Source organism: Anser cygnoides, chromosome 12, assembly GCF_040182565.1.
Source record: "Anser cygnoides isolate HZ-2024a breed goose chromosome 12, Taihu_goose_T2T_genome, whole genome shotgun sequence".
NCBI classification, from domain to species: Eukaryota; Metazoa; Chordata; class Aves; order Anseriformes; family Anatidae; genus Anser; species Anser cygnoides.
This window is the reverse complement of record NC_089884.1, coordinates 18,205,573-18,224,759: the sequence shown is the minus strand read 5'-3', so window position 1 is coordinate 18,224,759 and position 19,187 is coordinate 18,205,573. Positions and strand designations below refer to the sequence as shown.

Below are 19,187 nucleotides of genomic sequence, written 5' to 3'. Positions count from 1 at the left end.
TTAAATACATAAACAGGAGTGCCTCGACTGATGATTTTACTAGTGTGTCATGTCATCTCTGAGACAGAACATTTCTCCCTCTCATAAGTATTTCTTCTCTGCTTTAAAGTGGCTGTTGGAAAAAAAAATTCAGAGCGGGAGGAAGGACAAAAAGAGTGGAAACTTTCAGCTAAGTCTGTTAGTTTCTTGAAGAAAGATCCCTTTTTTTAAGGAAGTTTTAAGCTAATGGGAGGAATTAATATCACTAATACTATTTTTGTGTTCAAGTCTGGTTAAGTAAATTGAAAGTTTTAAAGTATTTTGCTTGTACTGAAGAAGCACAAGTTGCTGGGTGGCTCTTTCTAAAAAGGGTTCTGGTAGTGGCAGCGGATGCAGGATGCAAACTGAAACTAGTCCAGAACTGAATTATTCATCTCAAAGTAGTATTCATGTAGTGTATTACAGATTCCTGTTAAACCAATACGGTACCATTTGGGGCTTTCTTTACTAAACGGAGTTTTTGAGAAGAAAATGCTGTGACCCAGGGCTCATTAGTAATTACTTGCAATGTATGTCAGTGTAACAATCAGGGAAGGAATACGTGAATCAATAAGCTAGCACTCTCTTACTTTATTGAGATGGATTAAGTCATTGAAGAGACATGTCTCTCTGATTTTTGTGTCCTGTAAAACTCTTGAAGCCATCCCTGAATAGTATTAAAGCTGATATTTGACATTTTTCATCTTTTGAATATTAGCTAACTGAACCAGAGCCACAGTGTAGTTCTGAAGAATAGATTGTGCCTGGTGGTGTATTTTCCTTGGCAGAGTCAGAAGAATAAATGGCAGAAGAAAAGCTGTAAAGTCATTTTTCTTGGATTGCAGATTAAGTAGCCCAAGACAGGATTATATGTCTCATAATTGTGAGTGTATCACTGCTTAGCAATTAATGGTTTTTAGAAAATGGATTTGGTTTTGCAAACTGGAAAAAGGCTTTTTTTTTTTTTTAAGAGCCTTTCAAAATATCTATTATCATAAAAATTACCGTAAAATTGTATTTCTGTGAGTATATTAAATAATTTTTTCTTCTGAGAATAGACACAGAGAGGGGTCCCTGCCCATGGCAGGGGGTGGGAACTGGGTGATCCTTAAGGTCCCTTCCAACCCAAACCGTTCTGTGATTCTGTGGCTGTCACTGATTTCTACGATGCATCCACACACCTTTGCAAAAGCGCAATGATGCGTATGCAAATAGCATACGTGCCAGGTGATTTTTTTCAGGTAAAATATGGGAGACCTTTTTATTAGGAAAGAAAGCTCAGTAACAGCAAGTACAGGTGGGCCTAATAATGGCACAGGTGTGCCATTAACTGTACAAGGGGAAGATCTATTGAAACACGTCTTTATTTCAGATTTCAATATGCATCTGCATTTACTCTGGATGATACTGAATAAAAGTGATGCAATATGTTTTCTTTTTTTTTTGTGATTAATCCAAGTTTGTGCTATACTGTGAGCAAGAAGTTAATTATTCATTTCGGTGCAGAAGCTCACTTTTCGTTTTGGTCCAGCCTCAGTATGGTACATCTGTTTTTGCCTGCTTGGTCACTAATAAGTGGGTAGTATATTAATCTTTGGCTATATTTGCATAAACTAAATCATTCAGTATGCTTTCTGAAACTGTTTTTCCTTAGCACTGCTTCTGGTTGTAATGTGAATGCAGTGGGAACATGCGTCGTTGAAAGTTTCGTCTTAGAGTAACTGGCTAGAGTTTGGCTTTTCTTTTAGCTGGTTCTTTCTCCCCAGAGAAATAGTCTTGGGCACCATGGTGACGGCAGTCAAGTGGCAAAGAAGCTGTTGTCCTGTTATCAAGTTCTAATAAAACTTCTTCTGAAAGCCTGTTTTTCATGCTCCCCTCCATCCCATCCCCCTGCTTTTTTGTTTTACGTCTCTTGGCACTGAGTGAGCTATATTCACGAATCTATTTGAAAAACGTTGGTCACTAGTAATTTACAATACAGTTAATCTCTTAGTATTCATTGTTAATAGAATGCACCCTTTGCCCTGGAAATGCTATTAATTGGAGTTGAATGAAATATATAGAGCTAGATGCTTTTTTTTTTTTTTTAAATATATAGTTGAGTGAATTTTGGCTTCGGTTGTATTATTTTCTAATTTTTGGTCTCCTTTTTAATTAAATTGCGAAAGGAGTAAAAAAACCTTAATTTTTAAAATACACATTTTGAAAAAAGTAAAGCAAGAAACATGTATTACGATTAAAAATTTATATATACACATCACTTCAAAAGTGTTGTTTCGTAACAGCAAAACCCACAAAACAAACAAACAAAAATCTATTGCATATTTCGGTTTCAGAAGGGAGCTGTATGCTCGCTGTTCAACAAGTTTCCACATCAGCTGGTTAGCGAACTTTCTGCCCTCAAACCACCATGTTTACTAGTTCTTCCAGTCTCGATAGCGTGAATTGTCTTTAGTTTTTGTTGCACGCTGCGCACATGGAAAATACCTCATTAGCTCAAAAGGAAACAAACCAAATTTAGTACGCTTTTCAAATGAAGTTTCAGTTGGTGGAGTAAGGTGTGATGGTGCACGCTGAGCAGCCGCTGCCAAGTGTCGCTGGAGCCCTGCCTCTGTGGCTGTTAGACAGCATCGCCTGTGCAGGGGGCTGTCGGGCTTCCACTCTGAGAGCCAGAAGCAGCTTTCAGTTGCTGCTCTTTAGAGCATGCAGATAGTGAGTTTAAGTGTGCTTTTTTGGGTGGGGGGAACATGTTGCCCATTTGTCTGAAGACACCTAACTTAATAATACTGTTTTTCTACAGAGTTCATCTCAGGAAGTGAAATTCAACCTTATGGAAAGAAGGTAGAGACTTTGAAAATAATTTAAAGAAAATAAAAAAATCCTTGCCGCACACATACAAGTTGATCTAGAGATTCCTAACTGGAGCTGGTGAATAGCCCCTGGTTTTGGGGACGCTAACTCTTGCTTTTGGTTGCATCGGGAATCTGAAGTTAGTGCTCATGAGAAGTAAAATCGGAGAACCGGGGGTGCTCAGCGTGGCTAAAGATTGCAGAGGCGGCAGCGAAAAGTCAGACATTCTCTTTGAAGTAGAGGCTTCAGCTGGGTCCTTTTGCGTGCCCTGGGAACTGAGAGAAATAGCAGCCAACCTGGGATAAAATGCCAGCTAAGGGTAAATACTTCTTCAATGAAAACGATGACTGCAGGATAACAGACCCTCTCTATGAGAAGTACCGCTATACAAGCCAGCAGCATCCACTCCTGCTATTGCTGCTCTTCATTGCAATCATCTTCTGGACTACACTAATTATCATCTTTTTTGTCAAAGATGTGAGTATACTATTTAATTGGTGGTATCCAGTGTTTTCAAAGATGATGAGGAATCGGTATAATAGCATACACATAAAACAGCACTCAACATTTCTGGTTAAGTAATTTTTGAGCTATGTGGTATGAAAGTTTGATGTTGAAAGAAATCAAGTAATTACGTAAATAATGCTGTGTATGCTTTTGAAGGGATAGCGTGAGACAAGATAGTTTTTTTACACATGCACAGTTGGGAGAAGGCATGTTCTTCCCTTCCTATATATTAGGAATAAATTGTAATCTACTCTGAGTAGTGGCTATGATAGTAAATAAATAATAGTGGGGCCAAAGACACAACAAAATCGTAAGTTAAAATGTCTCCTGCATGTTTTGTTTTTAAACTTTGTTTTTAGATTCATCTAAGAAATGTAAATTAACATCGGTTATGAACTCCTGATGTGATTTTTTTTTTTTTTTTAGGATTTATATATTTATTTATTTATTTACTAAAAAGACATCAAACAATCCCACAATATAATGGGAGATCTGTTGAATCAGTAGTCATTTAGCAAAGTGCAGGGATCCTATAGGCATAGGAAAGGTACATCTTAAAGAAATTTGCTGTTGTGTAGCATAATAAGATTCTGTTTAAAAAAAAAAAGTGTTCTTCAAGTAAGCCCAGTTGACACCTGGTAAAAAGGGGAGTTGATTTAATGATGATGTTGTAAAAGGGTAATGAGGGAGCTGTTAAAATCCTCCACTGCCTTCTTACACTGCTTTCCAAATAGAGTGCTTCATGAGAAAGTGACTTAATCATACCAGTTGCACTCGTATCCTGTTTAGCTTTTATTCCTTAAAAATGGAAAGAAATATCAGTGCTGTTTATATGTGTTACAAGTCAACTGCCGTAAAACCTGGGAAAACAGTTGTTGCACCCCTTTTAGCAAAGCTTGACTTCTTTAAATATGTTTATTTGTGTACAATATAGTATAGTTATAACAGTTTACAACAACAAAAAGACTAATTTGGGAAATGATGATGATGAAACTGGACAGACAGGGTACCTATAGTAGTATTTGTTATCTCTTTATGTGTGAATACCAGAAAGTATTAACACTGCCACAGCTTGACTACTTAGGAACTCAGCTTAGCATATTTTAAAGCTAATTAAACTGTTTCCAGGACTGTATAGATGCATTTTCCATCTTTACTAAAGGAGAAAGTTAGATCAAACATAACGCTTTGTTTTGTTTTTGCAGGAAGCAAATATGCATCTTGCCTTCATTATTGCAGTATGTGTTGTTCTGGTCATATTTGCAGTCATGTACTTACTTTTATGTATCGAATCCCTGTTTCGGAGATGGCTAACATTATTTGGAGTTATGATTTGGATTTGCTTCCTAACCATAGGATATATTCCTCTTCTTGAAAGAGAAAATGATTTTTCAGCATGGGAACAGGTATGTATTTCCTGGTAATTCATGTACCTCCACAGAACTGGTCAGTATATATAGATCTACTTGTGTGCTTTATTTTTTTCTGAACATTATAACTGCATAATAATATTTTTTTTCTTGAGATCTAGGTTCCCTTTCCTAAATTGGTTTTATTGGTTTATATTGTGGCCGGTTTTCATTTGTATTCTTCTGGTAGTGAAAATACAGTTGAGCTAAGAAAATTGGATAACTGCATAAATTTATGCAGAAATTGCATCTTTAAGTTGTAATTTTAATTCTATTTAAGCAGGTTAAATACTAACTATTATGAATTCATCTTTAAGAGAATTTTTTGTTAGTAATGCTTGCTTTGTTAATTTGTGTGTCAAAGTGGTGTTCAAGACATGTATTAAGGACTCTAGAACTGGGTGTGCCCTAGGGAGCAGTTTTTCAAATCAATGGGAGAGGTGAAGTGAACAATAAGAATTAATGACACATCCTGGCATAGCTGGGTGCGGTTCAAGGCCATTACTTAGTATCTCTGATCAGAAGACAGACAATTTCATGATGCCAAAAATATCATAATCTGTAGGAAACTCCTCCTAAACTTTCATAATGTAAACAGAAGAGTTTTTAATGAAATAAAAATGAGTTTTTATCTTGTTTTACTGACTCTTCCCCTTCCCCTCTTTACTTCAAATAAAGAAAGATATAAATTATGAGTTAAACAGCCAAAATCTGATTTGTATTATGGCCTGGATCCAGCATCAGTATTTACAGTTGCTATTCAGTATTTTTTGACTTAAGGAAGAAGATACCACCTTAGGAAGAAAACAAAACTTACTATTCTTAACTATAGGTACAGCCATGTAATGAAGCAAGATTTGGTTTTGTTGCTTTCTATGCAGCAAGTCAATGTCTTACATTGTTGTAATTTGGTAATAACATTGATTTAAAACCAAAAACATAAGGAGACCATAGGTTAGAAAGCTGAAGCGAATAGGTGAATTCCAGAATTGTATCACAAGTTAAGAATTTATGACAGATTGAGGCTACTGTTTAAATGCAGGTATGACCTTTGCTTGCCTGTGCTTATAAAAAAAAATAAAATTACACAGCATTCAGAACAGTCTGATAGGGTTGTAAATACAGTAGAAAGATTTTTGGTACAGCTGAAATAGTAAATATGAATGTGCAAAGGTTACTTTTTTGTTGGATGAAAACCTTTGTTTATTTCTTTGCTATTTTCTGACCCAGCCAAGCAATCTGCTTAATACTGGCAAAGCATTTAAGTGTTGTCTGGGCCTTGAGACTTCCTTGAAGGAAGCTGATGTCTGGAACAGCGCAAGTTTGAGCTGCAGTGAAGAGAGAGACCTGAGTCAGGAACGCTGCAGTATTTTCTTCTGATCAGTCTTGTTTAGTTTCCATATGTAAGAGCGTATCGCTCTAACAAATCTATAAATACGGATATAAGTTCTGTAGATGTTCCTTCTGATCTGTAGCAGTGTAGCAGACCACTGGGCATTTTGTAAAATCTGTGCAGTTAAATACGTAGGTAGTGGCAATAGGCATTATTCTCTTCTGTCAGCACTTGGAAGTATTTATCAAATATGGAGAAAATAAATGTGATCTGGTGGTTTTAGGATTAGAATACTGACTTGGAGAAGGTGATGAATTTGTTTCTATTCAGTTTTGCTATCTGTGCAATGTGCTTTTCCTGATACATAATGTATAAAGTGCATCTTCAGCTGTAATGGATAAATTAAGGATAAAGAACGAGGACAACTGGAAAAATTAAAGGTGATATGTCAGCTAAACCATTTTATCTATGAATTTATAGCTACTAATTCTTCCAAAGATTTTAGGGTTACTTCCCTCATGTTTTTAACTGTGCTTTTGAAATGTCAATATTTTGTTTGGCTTGAAAATAGGCAAGAATGCTGCTACTTTCCTTCTTCTGTAGTGATTTTTGGTGAACATAATAACATGTAAGAGTGTGTGCGTGACTCACTTTTGTTTGTTTGTTTTTTCCAAAGGTGCCATTCTTTCTATTCATAATCTTCACAGTTTATACCATGCTACCTTTTGGGATGAGAGATGCAGTTATAATTAGTGTTCTTTCTGCTCTTTCCCATATTATTGTTCTAAGTGTGTTATCCAAGGATTCTCAGGCAGACAAGAGATCCCTTCTGTTTCAGGTAAGGAGAAGCTACTTGGTTAAGAAATTAAATATCCTAGTCATATTACCATTTGATACTGGCATAACTATCCTGTTTAGATAAGTACCAAATGTCCACACAATTCAAGGATTTGGAGCTTGGACCAACATCTGTTTTGCATGCTTTTATGATAACATAATTATTTTCATTTATCATGCATTTGGGTTTCCTGACCTGAGTGGAAGAAGCAGATTTATTTATTTATTTATTTTAACATGTTACTTAAAATACAACAAACTTTGCCACAATCTTTCTTCCCAATCTGTGCTGTTTCAGATGGGTCCTATCTTACTTCATCTGGTACTGCCTACTGGGTGGATCAAAAGGGCCGCTGCTGCCCCTGGGAGTGCTACAGGTGCCTTTCAGGGTTCCCAAAGCTTATTAATTGGGTGTGTTCAAAGCAGCACCCCAGCTCTTTTGCAGATGTTGTCAGACTTCACACAGTATGCTGATGCATGAGTTTGTTGGCTGGATTATCCCTAAATCAAACACTGGTGTCTGCAAATGAAAGTGTTAAGCGATACAGCAGAATTCTCTTTTACATTGTACTACTGTACGTTCGTACAGGAATGCCCGACACTGTGTAAGTTAGTTTATATTTCCCAGGCACATCCTGGCTAATTGAAATGCCGTGATTTGGTGTGTGACAGGGTAAGGGGAAAATTAAGGCCTGCGAATACTTTTTTTTTTTTTAAGGGACTAGTAAGTGTGTGTATTGGTGAAAGATCAATGGCTGTTCTGCTGTAGGTAAATATTTTTCTTCTTGTGCAGGTACTTGCCAATGCTGTCATTTTCCTTTGTGGGAACTTGATGGGTGCATTTCACAAACGCCAAATGCAGGTTGCTTCATGGGATTTGTATAGGTACACGTTAAAGTGCATTCAGGTCCGAATGAAACTGAAGATTGAAAAGAGGCAACAAGTAAGTGAAATAATTCATGTTATGAATTGCTTGTTTTCATTTCTAAAGTTGGTGTAATTTTATCAGGTTTGTGACTAATGCCTGTTGAAAGGCTAGGGCTGATCTTTGTGATACCTACCTAATGTCAAAAGTTATGCCATTAGTAACAAAAGAAGGAAGTTAAAGGGAGGAAGCTGTTCCGTGTGGCTTGTCTGTACGAAAATCACAATATTTGTAACAGGAATGTAATTGCCAGTTATTTCAGTTAACTTCTCCTAGTATAAAAAGTTAAAGGGACTGGTAACTTAAAAGCAAATGTCCTTAATGTCCTGACAAATACTTGTAAGGTAACTTCAACGGTTAGTTTTGTGCTTCCCTTGGTCATGCTTTTGCCTTGTAATTCTGCAACGTTTGTTCTTTTATTTTCTTGTCTCACAAAGTCTTTCTTTTGCTAGAAGGAGAAAATTGAAACTTAAGGCAGAAAAAAAAGTAGTATAATACATTACGGTGTTGTTTGGAGTATGATTATAAATTATATATCTCTAAACTCCAGCGGTATTTAGAGAAGTAGGCAAGGAACATGAGTTTTCTACTGAGGAAGGACTGTAAAGAAGTATCAGTTGAAACTAGTATGCCTTTCTTCTTTTACCCTGGTATAAGTTGGGTTAAGGGTTTAAGTTGGCAGCTCTAGAAGGCTGATGTGTGCTGAGTTCTCTGCCCACAAGTTACGAGATGAAAGGAAGGGGCTGAAAAGTGACCAACTTGGCTGAGTTGAAAAGAAAATGTCACACTGCTGGTGCAGCCTGTCCTCTGATGATAGTCTAGTGATATGAGATGACAAATCTGCATGAAAACCTTAGCAGAAGTCTGTTCCCTACACAACAGCCAGGGAAGTATTTAAGCAGCTTACACAAGCAATGTGCTTTCTATAACATCTTTGGGCGATGTGGTAACTTGCATGTCTTCTGTGGTTGCTTGTTTGAAGAGTAGATGAGCTTAAGTCTACAGGCAGTTTACTTTTCATCGGTGTTGTAATTTGTCAGACAATTCTGAGCTGCCTTTTTGCCACCCACTTTTTCCCAATGGAAATGATGTGAGAAATGCAGGTCAGGGTTCATCATCACTTTCTGGAAAACTGTATAATGTGTCAGTATCAAATGGCCCCGTTACATCCAGCGGGGCTCTGTTGTTGGCTTAAATTGGTCCCTAAAGTTGACTCCCTTAATACTAAAATGCTAGGGGAGGGGAAGAAGTAGTTTCTATTTCTGGGAGGCAGCCTCAAGCCAAACTGCAGTCTATGGCTAGTTCAGTCAAGTACTTGACGGACCCCTTCTTCCTGCTGTGATCCCAAGGCATTTATTTTTGCTGGTAGGTGCTGGTTAAGCAACCCTGGCAACTTGCTCCCATCTGTGTACTGCTGCATCCTTTGCTCAGGAAAAGTGGACAGATTTAGTCCAAACAGGCAGAGTTTTACTCAGTTACACAATCTCTTGGCGTTGCTGGTAGTGTTATCTGAAAAAGTTTCTGCTTGTAGCAGCTCCACACAACATTTTCTCTTCTGTGGTGGCTCTTTCTATGGTGCAGCAGAGTCTTTCCTGAGCTAAAACTACTCTCCTTTTGTCTTCTGTCCAACAACTTGGTGCTCTCTTCTTTCAAGAGCAGGCTTTTAAGACAAAGCCAGCAAAACATGCAGCACACTGAATAGCTGAATAGCGTAAGTGGTTTATAACAAGTCTTTATTCTCACTCAGTTCAGAAGACTTTTATTTCAGTGGCATCAGTTCCTGGTTCGTTTAAGCTACAGCAGCATATTGTCAGTTTTGTGTCTGCTGTGTTCCCAGCTACTTATTCCAGCATTTGTGAATGCATAAGAGTTTTTAGTGCTGCATAGATTACTAGTTATAGAGCGTGAGCTTTTATCAGAATTTTTATCAGATGCTAACGTAATCCTGAGGTTGGTTGGGAAAAAAAATAATTTATCTAGAAATTTTAGTAATACTGACTTATTTATTTAATTTTCTCCTGTTTCATACTTAGAGAGGTGTGACATCTAGAGCACAAGGAACAAACCAAAAAACCCAGCAACCTATGTAACGCACTTAAATGTAAAATCATTGTTTTTGCTTTTGAGAACTGAAATGGAACAGTCTTTTCTGGAGAACCTGACATGCATTATGCAAAGGCTATTTGAATAAGGAATTTTTATATCTTTAATTAATTCTTGTGGCCACTAAAATCTTGCAGTTTCAAAGTTACTATATGAAGAATTTCGCATCATTAATTTTTTTGCTCCCCCTTTAGGAAAATTTGCTTTTATCCATACTGCCAGCTCATATATCTATGGAAATGAAGCTAGCAATCATAGAGCGACTGAAGGAAACTAATGATAATAGGCAAATGCATGACAACAACTTCCACAGTCTGTATGTAAAAAGACACCAAAATGTAAGGTAAGTTTAATTTCCAAAGTAGTTATATTAATATAAGCTGCTAGTTTTTACCAATGCATATTGTCCAGTGAAACTAAAATTCAGAGGTAGACTTCCAGGCTGAAGTGGACTTTTTTCCTGTTGTTGAAAGATAATCTATCCCAAACTCATGTGTGGTCTTCTAATGAGTTGAGATACTTGAGCCCTTTTTTTCTGAGGGAGAGGTGTTTTCCATTAAATGCATTTTAATATTTCAGCTGACTGCGGAATAGACATATCTTCATACATCATTTATTTATTTATTTTCCTTTTGTCCTTGTGTAGCATTCTCTATGCAGACATTGTGGGATTTACTCGCCTTGCTAGTGACTGCTCTCCTAAGGAGCTAGTAGTAATGCTGAATGAACTTTTTGGAAAGTTTGATCAGATTGCAAAGGTATGTGTTGCAGTTTCCTGTATAGTGGGATTAAAGACTACTCTCATTCAGTTAAAATTCAGTTGTTAAAACTTCAAGTGCTGGAAAGTAAAAGTTTCATATTTACTCAATTGTATTGAAGCAGCTATTAAGAACTCTTGGAATAAGTCATGCCATCCTAGTTGCCACCAGCTTTTTATGCTACAGTAGAAGTTGGGATTAAATACATTTGGTCATTGCAACTGTTCCTTGGGTACAGATTTAAGATTTTGAGTGATATGCTTGAATTTCTTCCGCAAATTGCACTGTTTAAAAAATATTTGGATTTAGTGAGTCAAGGTCTTTTGCAACTCTGTGGTTGGGCTGTAAGAAGAGATTGCTGCTTTTTGTGCTATTTTTATCCCGCAAGGAAATATTCTCAGTCATCTCTTCCACAATGTGAGGATGTTGTAGGCGTCCTAATAAACTACCTAATAAAAGTCCATGGCTAACCTGGACGCTTGGCTGGATACTGAAGTCTACCAGCTCTGACCTAAAGGTACCCCAGAGATCTCTGAAACAGAGAAGCACAGGACTGTCTAAGCTTACTTAATCAGAACCTACAGGGTGGCTTCAGATGTTAGAGAATGACATGTTCTCTTAAGGCTTGGACTGATGAGTGAGAACAGCTTATTTTGATAAATTGTCACTGACTTAGGCTGGTTGTAAATTGTGGTACTTTAGAGTTGATGGAAGAACTGCTGAGCTGTTCCCACAGTACGGATGGTTAGGCAGGTGAAGGTGTTAGCTGTCCCAAATTAAGCTATCTCTAATCATCAGTCAAACCCTAATTTCTCCCTAAATTCTGTGCAGATTTTATGTCACTACATAATGTTATTTATATGACTGCCATGAGGAAATTGAGGAAAAGGTGAACAAACCACTTATTATTCAGGTATTAATAAATTAAAGACTAATATTAAGAGAGATAATTAGATTTCATCCTTCAGATGGTAAATTCTTTGACAGTTTTTCACTGCTATAATTTCATTTATAGTTTCTCAACTGCCAGCAGTTCCAAGAATAAAGTAAGAAATAAATAAGATTATTTTATTTCAGAAATGCCTGAAGTAGTCATATCTAATACCTTCCAGGCACTTGGACGCAGAAAATTAGAAGTAGGTTTTGCTTCAAACAGGATTGAATGGAGCCTGACTTTCTCAAAATGGTGTAGGCAAGTCCTAGATTTGGTGTAATTGGCCTACTTGCAGTTCACTTTTTTTTTTTTTCCGTTAAATAAGTTTACTTTAATTTCACAGGAGAATGAATGCATGAGAATAAAAATCCTGGGAGACTGTTACTACTGTGTCTCAGGCCTACCTGTGTCATTGCCGGTTCATGCCAGGAACTGTGTTAAAATGGGACTTGACATGTGTGAAGCAATAAAGTAAGTATAGCACAGAAGACTTTTTAATTGTATAGAGTCTATGAAGATATTGAATGCAGTCATTCTTAGTATTCTTGATGACCTTCAAAAAGCATTTATTACCTGTAGTTTGATAGTTATACATTAGGTCATAAGTTTGTCTCTTGTCTTTGCAGTGGGTGTATGTTGAGAATAAACCCTAATAGATCTCCAGAAGGAAGAGACAAAGTCAAAAATGTAAAACATATTCCTTCCTTCTTCCATAGGCAGGTGAGAGAAGCCACAGGCGTGGACATCAACATGAGAGTTGGTATTCATTCTGGGAACGTGCTGTGCGGCGTGATCGGCCTGCGGAAGTGGCAATATGATGTCTGGTCTCACGACGTTTCCTTAGCAAACCGCATGGAGTCTGCGGGCGTACCTGGGTGAGAACCTTAGCTCTCAGTGCTGGCTCACTATATCATCACCATTTTCATAATTGTGGCTTATGAGTCTGGAATTTGTAACTGTGCCATAATGCAAATCATCCTAATGGCATGAAGAAAATAGGTCAAATGTGTACTTACTTACCTGAGCAGTAAAATATTAATATTTTCTGATGGTTACTTTTCAATGAGCTATACAATTGTTTTCTCAGGAAAATTACTACTTCTTGACCTCTCTTTCATTTGAGAAAGTTGTGTGGCTTTAGCAGTGCATTATGTTAACTTGTGTTGTGTACTGTAATTTTAAGTTTAGATAGAGAATAGATGTACTACTTATGTTGACAAGGCAAAGCAGAATATTCACCTGATGTTTCTGTTGACATATAAATCAGGTGGGACCAATTGATATTAGCTCTATATTCAAACACTCCACAAGCCCCAACTCTCAGAAATTAAAATAGATCCTGGTGAGAAGTGGCCAAGCAAGAATTTGGAGCTGTTGACTGTTGTGTATTCTTTCTGCATAGCATTTGTCATGGGCAGAATGAGTAGTCCTGGGTGGAAGAACTGAGGCAAAGCAGTAGTGTAACTTGCTGTGTATTGCTCAGCAGTGCGGAGTGTTGGGCCTGAGGTTGATCTTTTTGCTGTCTTTTTTTGAAGATCCTTATTGAAAAGGACAAATATAAATGCTTCTAAAAATAGTAGTACTTTATATGTTCCACGTTGAGGAAAATGTATCTGTTTTCTATTTTTGAAGTTGAATCAGAGATTAGAATTGAGCTAAAAACTTTGTTTTTCTTTTCTTTTTGGTTTTTTTTTTTTAATCTGTACGAAAAAGATAATATTACAGCTTTTCCTTTTTCCATTCCCAAATGACGCTGTAATTTTGCATGTTCTTATTAACCTGTGCAAATTAATGCTTACTAATGCAATGACATTCTGAGGGGTATATGTTTGCCATTAAAAAAACATTAAGCATTAAGATACTCATTTCTCTCGGAAAGTGATTCTAAGTAGGGACATTGTATCATCAGTGTCATCTTATTTGCATGCCTTGAACACCTTTTAGGTAAAATCCTGTAACTTTAAAGTGATTTTCTGCAAAATAGTAAGGGGATATGAGTTCTTTTCTTTCATTGGTAACAGAAAACAAACGAATTGGATCTTAGTTAACAGTTGCAATGCCATCCAGGTTGAGTGTTTTACTGTGATTCTGCATGATGAAACAAGAATATGGAGTTGTAAAATTTCTTTTGTTGGTAAAGCAGACAACATGACTCTGAACATGGCACGAAAGTTTATTTTTTAGTAATGTTTAGGACTATTGCCTAACGTTAAAAGCTGATTATTCCATTATGTTTGTCATGCTTATATTTGATTCTCTCTTAAAGACTGAAGATCTTTTAAGTTGGCTTGTTGATTCCAAAACATTACAGTTAATAATTTCTGTAGCTATACATGTCTAGCACTTGCTTTTCACATGTTAAAACTAGCTGAAGGAAACCTTCCGTTCCTGGAAGACTAAGCCTCACAGGGAAGGGGGGGATTTCTATTTGTTATGTAGCTTCCTCTGTGGAACAGTGATCTGTCTGGGATTTTCCATAGCTTGCAATCCTAGCTAGTTCTGCTCCTTCGGAAGACAGCAGAAATTTTGTCGCTGGGAGCAGTTTGAGGGTTTTATTTAAAACAGGAAGTATATATGTTTTGGGCTTCTGTCAATGAAGAAATTCTGAAGACATTTGAAAGGATGCAGGGAAACTTCTCCTTTTATAAATATATTATTTCCTTTGACTGAATATCCTCATTCTTTTCTAAACTAAAAAAGATTTGTATTCATAACAATTTAATACACGGGTAAAGCAGAAATAACAAACATAACACCAAAACTAAAAATGCATTTATGACTATTTCTCTAATGTATGCCTGAAAGATTATAATGTTATTCTCAGACACATTAGCACAGGGAAACGAGAGTGCATATGTTAGATATTGTGCACTAACATCAGGTGCATTGGTGCGTGTTAAAACTTGCCTTTGAGAGGCAACTTTAGCAACTTTTGGAGTCCAGTAAGCATCAATAACTGTTGAGTTGTCAGCGTAGTCATTTAAATAGAAAGACATATACAGTGAGATCTGAAATGTGCTATGATAGTGTGTGACTTTGGGAAGAGGGGAGAGGATTCTTGATAAAATTGGAAAATTATGGATACTGAACAAATGAGATAAGTAGAAAAAACAGGAAACTTACTGCAGTACACGACTGATTTAGTGCTTATTTAATACAGACATCACCCAGTATGCTTCAGTTCCGATAGAGGGGAAAATGATGATCTAAAGCAGGCTATAAAATGTAAGATTTGAAGGTTTGCCTCTACTACAAAACTGCTTAACTAAGGTGACAATTAGAAAAAACAGTCTTTTGAGACAATTACCAGTAAACAAAACCATGCATCTTCTATATTCCAAAACTCTTACCTTCTAACTCTGAAAGAACTGAAGAATTTTTTGTTCTTCCTTGTGGGAAGCCGTGGCCAGTGGTCTCCAGGTCTTGGCTAAATTATCTTCAGGTATCCTCTGCAGGATAAGGAAGTTGAGATGGATGGGACCATGATCTCCTTTCTGTAGTGCTGTCAGCTTCCATTCTGGAAATGTTCTGCTCCGAGCTCTGTGCTGACAGGCTGTAGGAATGACAGCACAGTAGTTAACCCCTCAGTGCCAAGGGAAACCGAGAAAAGCAGTGGGAAGATGAACAACTAGAAAGAATATAACAAAAATGTATTTATATATTTGTTTATATACATATATACACACGTACACTCCTATGAATGTACTAAAGTCTCTTGTTGAGAGATTCTGTGGAAAGGTATTACTCATCATTTATATGGAAATACATGATTCAGGATATTGGACTAAAGAACATCCAAGGGAAAACATGAGCAGATACAGACAAGTGCTAGCTGCTCCCATTAAAAGTCTGTTGCTGTTGATGCTGTGTTACACTCGAATTGTTTCAGTCAGAAAAGACAGACTTTCAGAATTGTCCTCCTCGTTGACTAAAAAAACAAAAACAAAAAACCAAAAAAAACCTTGTCCAACTCTTTTCAATATTTTCTTTGTCAATTTCTCCTCCCCTCCTCATGTGTTTCCTGCATAAGGCAGTCCTCCCTTGTGCTTTGTATGTGAACTTTCCTTGTGGCTCTTGCTGTCAAAAACAACCTGCCTGTATGTCTGTTTTGTTAGTCATTAAATCTCCTGTGATCATATTTCTTCTTGCTTTTTGTATTTCTCTGTCTCCTACCGTGTTTATTTCACTTTAATTTTATGCTGATAGTATCCCAATCTGGAAAGTGTTTTTTGGCATATTTATTATGAAAGATGTGCCACAAAGATCTGCAGCAATGGATTGCAAATATTGTTTTAGATACTAGCAGGATTTCGGAGTTGGCTGCCAAAGCACAGAATGGCTGAAAAGCAGAAATGTCAGCAGTAGCCATTGAAATGTAAATGAGATGCTTAATATGACCTTTCTGTAAATGTTTGGGTCTCTTGTTCTTTCTGCCATTCTCAGCCGTGTACACATCACTGAAGCAACGTTAAATCACCTAGGCAAAGCTTATGAAGTAGAAGAAGGAAATGGACACCTTAGAGATCCTTACCTTGAATCCATGAATATCAAAACCTACTTGGTGGTTGATCCAAGGGTATGTGTATGTTTTTAAACATGTATATTTAAATAAATACATTTTAATTGTGTAGCTGTCTGTTTTGCATACACTTTTTTAATTCAGGAACAGAATTAAAACATGGAATGAGTCATCTGAATAGCTTTGATTTGGGACTTTAGATCTGAAAGCATATCCTACTGTTCTGTGAAATGTCTATTAGCTTGAAGGTAATAAGTGTTATACTGAAATCTCTTACATGGCCTGCATAGAGTCAAAATCTGTATTGGATTATGTATTTTCTTGAACCGTGTGACTTTCAAATTAAGGTCAAAAGGTGGGATGAAGTAATGAAAGAGCACATGTACTGTGTAGCCACTTTCAGTTAAAATATTCTCTGTGAACTAGCTTCTGACAACTTCTTCCTCACTGTTTTCGGTGAGATTCACCTTACTTTCAAGGTATACAGATATGCTGGTATACAGATAACTGCTGGTTACCTATTTAGGGCCAGATAACTACAAACACATTGGGTATTGCTGGTTCGAATTGGCTTGTGGTTGACAATAAAATATTTTAAAAGAAAGAAGAACGAAGACAAACTCCTTTCCTTCAGGATCTTTATGGGAGTCACTTTTAATTACCAACAGCTCAAGCTTATCTTACTTGTATGTATGTGCGCGTGCACACACACACACACATCATATGCACTGCACACATTCTCAGATTTAAGATCTAATCCTTTAAATGGTCCCTACTCACTTGAAGATACCTATGAAATGTTAGCAGTTAACCAGTCAATGATTTATCAGTTTATTCTGTAGTTTTAGCTTCCTTTTAGAAGCTAAAGAGGTACTGCTGTATGAGTACTGCCTGGCTGTTCACCTGCTGCATAGGGATCTAAGGCCGAGTGTCATTTGTGGGATCTTCTCCTGACCATTGTTTTGATATGCGCTAGCTCAGAAATTGAATATCTCATGCTTCTGCTCTTGTGCTGACTGCAAGGAAACTGCATCTAAGATCCCAGGATCTCTCGCTTCATCACTTATAAACCAGAAAGCTTGAAAGTTGTTTCACAACTGAAGGCTTGTAATGGGAGCTCAACCAAATTAATTATGTCATGATTTGCGTTAGCCCAAATTAAGTGAGACAAAGGAATCAGGTTGGCTGACACATTGCCAATGAATGTTTAGAGTCCTAGTAAGTTGCTAGATTGTTCTTAAACTACTTAGCTACCCTGAGCTTCATTTGTTTGTAATCTGTATCCCTTGTTTTCTAAGTTACTGCATTTTTCTGTTAGTCCAAACAGTGCATATCAAATAATCATCTCCCTAAAACAAGAGTTAATGATGGGCTGAAGATGCGAGCATCTGTTCGGATGACACGTTATTTGGAGTCCTGGGGAGCAGCCAGGCCCTTTGCCCACTTGAACCATAGAGAAAGCGTGAGCAGTGACTCTTCCACTTCACAAGGAAGGAAAAGAAAGGTGAGGGTTGAAATAATTATTGTCATCTTAAAATTGTGAACTACTTGAAATCTGATGATTTTTGAGGCTGAGTTTCTGTTGTTGTAACTTGTTCTTTATTCCTTATTTGGTTTAGGAAATACCTTTGTGTTCCACTGGGCGCCAGAGGACTTCTGACAGGTTTGGTTTTGATGGTGCTTAGCAACTGTTGTGGTTTAGGAAAAAGCCATTCTTTCTTGAAAGAGACAGGACTCACAGATGTATAGCTTTATAAGGCTTTCTCAAGTTTCTTGCAGCAAAAGCCATTTCTATTATCCCTTCTTGGTGGAGTCCTTTTATAAGTCCTGAAAAAGCAACTTCTTTGCTGATTCCCAGCGGTAACCTGTGGTTTTTTGGTAGTGAGATGATCTTGTTGCTCAAGTACTTAAAGAGCACATACTCTTTGTTATATTTTTTACCTCCATTATATTACTTAGAAATAATTAGAGGGTCCTTCCTTGCCTAACAGCTCACACACTCCTGGGTTAACCTCTTAATGGTTAAGGATGCTAATTTTGAGCCTATCTTTACTCATAGCCAGCCAGTTACACTCAGTTGTTGTCAAAGTGGCTTAAATGTCATTTCCCTCTCTATTCCTGGGTTTCTTGTATTTCTAGGATTCTGAGTACTGACATTTAGATGTAACGAGGTCGTTCTGTCCTTTTTATAGGACTATGAGATAACTGTGTAAGAGGAAGGAGAAGTTAATAGGAATTTCTAGTTTCATCTTTGCTTTCTGATGTTGCCGTTATCAGCACTAGAAAGCATACTTTATAACTGTATCTGATTTCTGTCTTGGAGTTTTGCTTTGTTAATGTTTGTTTGTGCTTGGCATGCATCTGACTTAGGTCTATTTGAAAAAGTACATAATTTATTTTAAAATATTTGCCTGATTTTGAAAGTAGCCAGGTGTTATTTTAATGTGTTTTAGGATACCCGTATTTATCAAAAAGCTGTTTAAATAAGATAAACAATGTCTGATAATCACACAGTACATAACTTTTTCTACATATTTAAGGAGTTTGGATAAAGAGGAATTGTATCTATAAGCCATTAATTGTTTCTGAATAACATTTGTGACATGGACTTCATATTCACAGAAATTCATCTCAAAAGGGAAGGATAGAAGAAGATATTTATGATGAAATGATGTCAACCATTGAGGGACTCAGTTCAACGAAGTATGCAGTACTTTATTTTTTTCTCATATTTTCTTCAAGAATAATTTGCATTCTCAATTTTAAGTCTAGATAGAAAATTTATTTTTCGAAAACATTACCAGGATTTTGTCTTGCTGCTTTTTTTGGTTTTGTTTACTGAAGTTCTCTTTTTACTTTAGTTTGCAGTAATAATATCATTATTTTCATTATTAGAACAAGAAGCAAATGGTTAGTTTAGCTGTTCAATGTGATCTGATACTATGAAATAGCAAAAGTACTGCTTTATTTCTCAGGACCCTCTGAAATGATGAG

The 19,187-nt window shown here is 36.8% G+C and overlaps 1 protein-coding gene across 7 annotated transcripts in view; it reads left to right on the top strand.

Moving 5' to 3' along the window:
• ADCY7 (adenylate cyclase 7) overlaps positions 1-19,187 on the top strand; it is a 61,550-nt gene that overhangs the window by 26,694 nt on the left and 15,669 nt on the right. For all 7 annotated transcript variants that reach the window (XM_013186857.3, XM_048075362.2, XM_067004584.1 and 4 more), the window contains 12 exons: positions 2,819-3,345; positions 4,581-4,781; positions 6,794-6,955; positions 7,748-7,897; positions 10,177-10,325; positions 10,629-10,740; positions 12,018-12,145; positions 12,391-12,549; positions 16,118-16,250; positions 17,512-17,697; positions 17,813-17,856; positions 18,816-18,896. In XM_013186857.3, the coding sequence (XP_013042311.1) occupies positions 3,175-3,345; positions 4,581-4,781; positions 6,794-6,955; positions 7,748-7,897; positions 10,177-10,325; positions 10,629-10,740; positions 12,018-12,145; positions 12,391-12,549; positions 16,118-16,250; positions 17,512-17,697; positions 17,813-17,856; positions 18,816-18,896 (1,676 nt within the window). In that variant the 5' untranslated portion in view covers positions 2,819-3,174. The remainder of the gene's footprint in view (positions 1-2,818; positions 3,346-4,580; positions 4,782-6,793; positions 6,956-7,747; positions 7,898-10,176; positions 10,326-10,628; positions 10,741-12,017; positions 12,146-12,390; positions 12,550-16,117; positions 16,251-17,511; positions 17,698-17,812; positions 17,857-18,815; positions 18,897-19,187) is intronic.